Source organism: Bufo bufo, chromosome 7 (genome assembly GCF_905171765.1).
Source record: "Bufo bufo chromosome 7, aBufBuf1.1, whole genome shotgun sequence".
NCBI classification, from domain to species: Eukaryota; Metazoa; Chordata; class Amphibia; order Anura; family Bufonidae; genus Bufo; species Bufo bufo.
Genome location: NC_053395.1, coordinates 194,636,174 through 194,645,037, shown reverse-complemented (window position 1 = coordinate 194,645,037; position 8,864 = coordinate 194,636,174). Strand labels below are relative to the sequence as shown.

The 8,864-nt window shown below is 43.9% G+C and overlaps 1 protein-coding gene across 1 annotated transcript; it reads right to left on the bottom strand.

Annotated features, from left to right (window-relative positions):
* Positions 1-1,563: 1,563 nt before the first annotated feature.
* LOC121008821 (piggyBac transposable element-derived protein 4-like) lies at positions 1,564-3,234 on the bottom strand. The gene has a single exon (XM_040441518.1). It carries the CDS (start codon positions 3,232-3,234, stop codon positions 1,564-1,566), a length of 1,671 nt encoding a protein of 556 aa, XP_040297452.1.
* Positions 3,235-8,864: the final 5,630 nt, after the last annotated feature.

Here is an 8,864-nt window from a genome sequence, read left to right as displayed (position 1 = left end):
ACGGCCCCTCCGATCGGTGGATGAATTTTTTGTAGCTCTGGGTCAGATATATGATGGTCCGGATCGTATTGCTCTGGCTGAAGCTAAACTGCTTCTTTTATGGGCAGCTGATTCTGGTTGGAATGATGCTGCACTCCGAAGTCAATTTTGCCATGGTCTTTCAGAGGGATTGAAAGATGCATTTGCCTTTCATGAGAGACCTGCCTCCTTGGAGTCTGCCATGTCTCGGGCTGTTCGTATTGACAGGCGTCTTAGAGAGAGAGGAGAGATCACTCCCTCCTGTCATATTCAGTCCAAGGACAGTGGGGCGGTCTCATTCAGTGCGCAGGGGCCTCAGTCTCTCTCAATCCCCTCTGAGCCGGAGCCCATGCAGCTGGGTTTGCTTGCCTCTAATAATAAAGGATTCAGCTCTCAGAGGAGGGTTTGTTTCTGTTGTGGAGGTATAAATCATTTTGCCCCTCTAGGAGATTCAGGGAGTTTTTTGAGAGTAATGAAGAAACAAAAAGAAAAAACTCCTCTAAAAACGTTCCATCTGTTACTATTGGCAAGGTTGATGCGGAAATTGAAGGTTTTCCGTTTGCTTGTAGTTCCCGTTTTGTCCTACCTGCCAGGGTGGCGCTGGAGAGCAAGAACATTGTTTGTGAGATTTTTGTAGATAGTGGAGCAGCTGTCAATCTCAGTGATAATCAATTTGCTATAACACATGGTTTCCAGGTATGCACTTTGGGAAAGGATATACCTGTTTTTGCTATCGATTCAGCTCCACTTTCTCAAAAACCGTTAAAGGGCATAGTTCACAATATCCGTTTGACTCATGTTGAGGATGTGTCATGTTTCGTCCTAAGCGGATTACCTACTCCTCTAGTGTTGGGGCTACCCTGGCTCACTAAACATAACCCCACCATTGATTGGCAAGCGAGGCAAATAAATGGTTGGAGTGACTTTTGTAGAGAGAATTGCCTCTCGGCGTCTCTTTCAGAGGTTTCTACTAAGACTGTACCATCTTTTCTCTCAGAATTTTTGGATGTGTTTTCAGAGAGTGGTGTCCAGGAGCTGCCCCCTCACCGGGAGTACGATTGCCCTATTAATCTCATCCCAGGCGCCAAGCTGCCTAAATCTCGTTTATACAATCTCTCCCAACCTGAAAGGGTCGCTATGCGTACTTATATCTCTGAGAGCCTGAGAAAGGGACACATCCGACCCTCGAAGTCACCTGTTGCCGCTGTTTTTTTTTTTTGTTAACCTCCCTGGCGGTATGATTATGTCAGGAATTTTGTTCCAAAAGCGGTACCATTTTTTTGCATGGAAATTTGGTGTTATGTATTGTAGGCCTGCAATTCTTAGTAATTACTTACTTAAACCTGACCAATAAAGACTCTAGTAGACCTCTCAGATGTGATAAAGTTCGAAAAAATTAAATCATGAGTTATAATCTAATAAATAATATAATTTTATTCAGTAATGTAATAAATAATGAAATTTGTCAAACAAAAGAAAATTCAGTAAACATCCTGGGTGTGGTAAATTTTGAAACATGGGACTGCACATAGACCAACGTCACAATCAGGGCAATGGAACCTGGTTTCCTTTCGGATTTTTTTTTCCATTTCCATCTCGCTTTGAGCAGCAAACTACACACATCCTTGTAGGTGCTGCCTTTTTTGCGCTTGGCGGGATGTAATCCATAAAGTGACGACCAGTCAGCCTCTCTGGGTTTACAACGTCAACAGCGCGACGTCCAGATCTGTTCACGGCCACTGATGGCGTTTGGTAGTTCACAAAAATCTGCTCCGCCACCTTCCAGATGAAGTCAGAGTGAACAAGAGGCTTGTCACTCTTTCCTCTGTGCAGTATATAGGCATTCCACAGACATTGTTCCAGGAGGTGCCTGAATATTTTTTTGTAGTATTTTTTTTGTTGCTTCCGCATAGCTGGATAGAATGTCATCGCCTGATCGGCTCTATCGACTCCTCCCATGGTGTTATTATAGTCGATCACAAGTTGTGGCTTTATGACATCTTTCCCACCTCTTGTGTGGACCGTGGTAGTGGAGGTGTTATGTACTGTACTCATTAGGCACACGTCTTTTTTGTCACGCCAACGCATTGCCATCATCTTTCCTTTCTGCCAGGCCACCATTTCTCCTGTTTTCAGTTTTTTCTTGGAAAACATACATGGCAGGCCACGTCGGTTGGCCCTAACGGTTCCATATGCGTCAGTCTTGTTTTTTAGTAGAAACTCGTACAGCTCAGGCGACGTGTAAAAGTTGTCTGTTGTCACACAATACCCCTGATTGAGCAATGGTTCAAGCAGTGAAAGGACTGATGACGTTGCCATCCCATAGCCGCTGTACCTGGGGTTGAATTGTGTTCCTTTGCCGGTGTATATGATGGAATTCCATATATAGCCAGTTGTAGACTCGCAGAGCATATAGGATTTTATTCCAAACCGCGCTCTCTTGGATGCGATGTATTGAATCCAGCTGAGGCGTCCTTTGTAAGCCATCAGACTTTCATCAATGCTAATGTCTCTGTCTGGCACATAGGCCTGCTGGAAATTGGTTATGATCATTTGGAATACTTCCCAGATCTTCTTCAGTTTTGGCGCTGGATGTGTGGCTTCGTCAAATTCCTCATTGTTGGTGAAGTGTAAATTCTTCATTATGAGGGAAAATCGGTACTCGGACATGATGGTGCCAAAAAATGGGGTTGCCAGCAATTTATTGGTAGTCCAGTACCATTTCTGCAGGGGTTTCCCCACCACCCCCTGAAGAAGTATTAGCCCCAGAAATTTCCATATGTCCTCCTTACTCACCGGTTCCCATTTTCTGGTTCTGGAAAATCTGCTGTGCAGAGTAGTGGATTGCTGCTCTTTGTAGCGGTTTGTCTCCGTGACAGTCTTTTCAATGACGTCATCCGTCAGAAATAATTTTAGGTACGCCAAAGGATCATTGTGATCAACGTCTACCTTCATCCCAGGCGATCCTGTAAACGGGAATCTTGGCGGTGGTACTGCATCCATACCGCAATCAATAGGGCACCAAGAGCGCACCTCACTGAGCTCAAGTGAAGATTCGTCGCTGTCGCCACTTCTCTGGTCAGAGTCGGATGACGAATCTTTCCACGAATCGCTATCGCTGTCGCTCAATTCTGCGAGGGGCTCTGTGTCGCTGTCGCTGTCAATTATCTGATCCAAACCCGCTTTGGTGATGCTAAAGTGACGCTTTGATGCCATGGTAAAAAATATATATTTTTTTGCTTAGAAAAAACAGCTAAAAGGGCAGCCAGGGCAGTGTAGAATGATCAGATGTCAAATCTGTCAAATCTGAGGTGATAGTGTAATCTGACAGGATTCCACTGTATCACCTAACTTTATGTGTGTGTTTGACTTTTATACAATGTATTTTTTTTTTGAATCTCCCGCCCAGTTCCGCCTCTGTGAGGCGCTGCGGCTCACAGAGACGAAACCAGGAAGAGAGATGAGACATCCGCCGGAGCTCTCTGGATCGCCGGGATTAGGTAAAGACACCCGCCGCTCCCTCTGCAATGTACCCCGAGCGTGACTCGGGGTTACCGCTTCTGGCAGCGAAAATTAACCCCGAGTCACGCTCGGGAATACCGTCAGGGAGGTTAAGAAAAAAGATGGTTCTTTAAGACCATGTCTGGATTTCAGTGAGCTGAACAGTATCACAATTCGTGACCCTTATCCGCTTCCTCTGATCCTGGACCTGTTTAACCAGATTGTTGGGGTTAAAGTTTTTTCTAAGTTGGATTTTAGAGGGGCATACAGCCTGGTCAGGGAAGGGGACGAATGGAAGACGGCTTTCAATACCCCTGAGAGCCATTTCGAGAATTTGGTTATGCCTTTTGGTTTGATGAATGCTCCAGCTGTCTTCCAACATTTTGTGAACAGCATTTTTTATCATTTAATGGGGAAATTTGTACTAGTGTATCTAGATGACATTTTGATTTTTTCTCCTGATTTCAAAACTCATAGGGACCACCTACGTCAGGTCTTGCTCATTCTGTGGGAGAATAAATTATACGCTAAACTGGAAAAATGTGTGTTTGCGGTTCCAGAAATTCAATTTCTGGGTTTTCTTCTCTCGGCTTCTGGTTTTCGCATGGACCCTGAGAAGGTCCACGCTGTGCTTGATTGGGAGCTTCCTGAGAATCAGAAGGTGCTGATGCGTTTTTCAGGTTTTGCCAATTATTAAAGGAAGTTCATTTTGAATTATTCTTCTGTTGTTAAGCCACTCACTGACATGACTAAAAAGGGGGTAGATTTTTCCTCCTGGTCGGTAGATGCGCGTAAGGCTTTTTCTAGTATCAAAGAGAGTTTTCCTTCCGCTCCCATCTTGGTACAACCTGATGTCTCTCTGCCCTTCATTGTTGAGGTGGACACTTCTGAGGTGGGTGTGGGTGCGGTCTTGTCTCAGGGTCCCTCTCCTGCCAAATGGCGACCGTGTGCCTTTTTCTCGAAGAGACTCTCCTCCGCAGAGAGAAATTACGATGTGGGAGATAGGGAGTTGTTGGCCATCAAGTTAGCTTTTGAGGAATGGCGCCATTGGCTAGAGGGAGCCAGACACCCTATTACCGTGTTTACAGACCATAAGAATCTGGCCTACTTGGAGTCAGCCGAGCGTCTGAACCCGAGACAGGCCAGATGGTCTTTGTTCTTTTCAAGGTTTAATTTTGTTGTCACGTTCCGCCCTGGGGTTAAGAATGCCCTGGTGTTAAGAATGTCACGTTGTTTTCCGGGAGGGGGGAACTTTGAAGACCCGGGTCCCATTTTGGCTGAAGGGGTGGTCGTCTCTGCTCTTTATCCTGAATTGGAGGCAGAGGTTCAGGCAGCCCAGGCAGAGGCTCCTGATCTTTGTCCTCCTGGGAGGTTGTTTGTGCCTCTCGCTTTACGACACAAGGTTTTTAAGGAGCACAACGATACTGTCCTTGCTGGGCACCCGGGGGGTAGAGCCACAGTGGATCTCATTGCTCAGAGATTCTGGTGGCCGGCTCTTCGTAAGACGGTTGAGGGTTTTGTGGCAGCCTGCGAGACCTGCACTCCTCCCGTTACCCATTCCTTCCCTTCCTTGGACACATTTGTCCATGGACTTCATTACGGACCTGCCTCGTTCCTCGGAGAAGACTGTGATTCTGGTGGTGGTGGACCGTTTTAGCAAAATGGCACATTTCATTCCTTTTCCTGGGTTAGCCAATGCTAAAACGCTGGTGCAAGCATTTGTTGACCACATTGTCAAATTGCATGGCATTCCTTCAGACATAGTCTCTGATAGGGGCACGCAGTTTGTTTCCAGATTCTGGAAGGCTTTCTGTTCTCATTTGGGGGTTCAGTTGTCATTCTCTTCTGCTTTTCTCCCACAGTCGAATGGCCAGACCGAGCTCATCAATCAGAATCTGGAGACATATCTGCGCTGTTTTGTGACAGAGAATTAGGAGGATTAGTGTTCTTTTTTGTCCCTTGCTGAGTTTGCTTTAAATAACCGTCGCCAGGAGTCCTCTGATAAGTCACCATTTTTTGGTGCATATGGGTTTCATCCGCAGTTTGGGACATTCTCTGGAGAGGGGTCTTCTGGTTTACCTGATGAGGAGAGATTTTCCTCGTCTTTGTCATCTATTTGGCAAAAGATTCAGGGTAATCTAAAGAGCATGAGTGAGAGATATAAGCGTGTGGCGGATAAGAGACGTGTGCCTGGTCCGGACCTGAATGTGGGTGATCTGGTGTGGTTGTCTACTAAGAATATCAAATTGAAGGTTCCCTCCTGAAAGTTGGGTCCTAAGTTTATTGGGCCTTACAAGATCTTGTCCGTCATCAATTCCGTTGCTTTCCGTCTTGATCTTCCTCAGACTTGGAAGATCCATTTTTGTTTTTCACAAGTCCCTATTAACCACCTCAGCCCCCAGTGCTTAAACACCCTGAAAGACCAGGCCACTTTTTACACTTCTGACCTACACTACTTTCACCGTTTATTGCTCGGTCATGCAACTTACCACCCAAATGAATTTTACCTCCTTTTCTTCTCACTAATAGAGCTTTCATTTGGTGGTATTTCATTGCTGCTGACATTTTTACTTTTTTTGTTATTAATCGAAATTTAACGATTTTTTTGCAAAAAAATGACATTTTTCACTTTCAGTTGTAAAATTTTGCAAAAAAAATGACATCCATATATAAATTTTGCTCTAAATTTATTGTTCTACATGTCTTTGATAAAAAAAAAATGTTTGGGTAAAAAAAAAATGGTTTGGGTAAAGTTATAGCGTTTACAAACTATGGTACAAAAATGTGAATTTCCGCTTTTTGAAGCAGCTCTGACTTTCTGAGCACCTGTCATGTTTCCTGAGGTTCTACAATGCCCAGACAGTACAAACACCCCACAAATGACCCCATTTCGGAAAGTACACACCCTAAGGTATTCGCTGATGGGCATAGTGAGTTCATAGAACTTTTTATTTTTTGTCACAAGTTAGCGGAAAATGATGATTTTTTTTTTTTTTTTTTTTTTCTTACAAAGTCTCATATTCCACTAACTTGTGACAAAAAATAAAAACTTCCATGAACTCACTATGCCCATCACGAAATACCTTGGGGTCTCTTCTTTCCAAAATGGGGTCACTTGTGGGGTAGTTATACTGCCCTGGCATTCTAGGGGCCCAAATGTGTGGTAAGGAGTTTGAAATCAAATTCTGTAAAAACTGACCAGTGAAATCCGAAAGGTGCTCTTTGGAATGTGGGCCCCTTTGCCCACCTAGGCTGCAAAAAAGTGTCACACATCTGGTATCTCCGTATTCAGTAGAAGTTGGGGAATGTGTTTTGGGGTGTCATTTTACATATACCCATGCTGGGTGAGATAAATATCTTGGTCAAATGCCAACTTTGTATAAAAAAATGGGAAAAGTTGTCTTTTGCCAAGATATTTCTCTCACCCAGCATGGGTATATGTAAAAAGACACCCCAAAACACATTCCCCAACTTCTCCTGAATACGGAGATACCAGATGTGTGACACTTTTTTGCAGCCTAGGTGGGCAAAGGGGCCCATATTCCAAAGAGCACCTTTCGGATTTCACTCGTCATTTTTTACAGAATTTGATTTCAAACTCCTTACCACACATTTGGGCCCCTAGAATGCCAGGGCAGTATAACTACCCCACAAGTGACCCCATTTTGGAAAGAAGAGACCCCAAGGTATTCGCTGATGGGCATAGTGAGTTCATGGAAGTTTTTATTTTTTGTCACAAGTTAGTGGAATATGAGACTTTGTATGAAAAAAAAAAAATATAAAAAAAATCATCATTTTCCACTAACTTGTGACAAAAAATAAAAAATTCTAGGAACTCGCCATGCCCCTCACGGAATACCTTGGGGTGTCTTCTTTCCAAAATGGGGTCACTTGTGGGGTAGTTATACTGCCCTGGCATTTTCCAGGGGCCCTAATGTGTGGTAAGTAGGTAAATGACCAGTGAAATCCAAAAGGTGCTCTTTGGAATATGGGCCCCTTTGCCCACCTAGGCTGCAAAAAAGTGCCACACATGTGGTATCTCCGTACTCAGGAGAAGTTGGGGAATGTGTTTTGGGGTGTCTTTTTACATATACCCATGCTGGGTGAGAGAAATATCTTGGCAAAAGACAACTTTTCCCATTTTTTTATACAAAGTTGGCATTTGACCAAGATATTTATCTCACCCAGCATGGGTATATGTAAAATGACACCCCAAAACACATTCCCCACCTTCTCCTGAGTACGGAGATACCAGATGTGTGACACTTTTTTGCAGCCTAGGTGGGCAAAGGGGCCCATATTCCAAAGAGCACCTTTCGGATTTCACTCGTCATTTTTTACAGAATTTGATTTCAAACTCCTTACCACACATTTGGGCCCCTAAAATACCAGGGCATTATACCTACCCCACAAGTGACCCCATTTTGGAAAGAATAGACCCCAAGGTATTCGCTGATGGGCATAGTGAGTTCATGGAAGTTTTTATTTTTTGTCACAAGTTAGTGGAATATGAGACTTTGTATGAAAAAAAAAAAAAAAAAAAATCATCATTTTCCACTAACTTGTGACAAAAAATAAAAAATTCTAGGAACTCGCCATGCCCCTCACGGAATACCTTGGGGTGTCTTCTTTCCAAAATGGGGTCACTTGTGGGGTAGTTATACTGCCCTGGCATTTTCCAGGGGCCCTAATGTGTGGTAAGTAGGTAAATGACCAGTGAAATCCGAAAGGTGCTCTTTGGAATATGGGCCCCTTTGCCCACCTAGGCTGCAAAAAAGTGTCACACATCTGGTATCTCCGTACTCGGGAGAAGTTGGGGAATGTGTTTTGGGGTGTCTTTTTACATATACCCATGCTGGGTGAGAGAAATATCTTGGCAAAAGACAACTTTTCCCATTTTTTTATACAAAGTTGGCATTTGACCAAGATATTTATCTCACCCAGCATGGGTATATGTAAAATGACACCCCAAAACACATTCCCCAACTTCTCCTGAGTACGGCGATACCAGATGTGTGACACTTTTTTGCAGCCTAGATGCGCAAAGGGGCCCAAATTCCTTTTAGGAGGGCATTTTTAGACATTTGGATACCAGACTTCTTCTCACGCTTTGGGGCCCCTAGAATGCCAGGGCAGTATAAATACCCCACATGTGACCCCATTTTGGAAAGAAGACACCCCAAGGTATTCAATGAGGGGCATGGCGAGTTCATAGAAATTTTTTTTTTTTGGCACAAGTTAGCGGAAATTGATATTTTTTATTTTTTACTCACAAAGTCTCCCGTTCCGCTAACTTGGGACAAAAATTTCAATCTTTCATGGACTCAATATGCCCCTCACGGAAT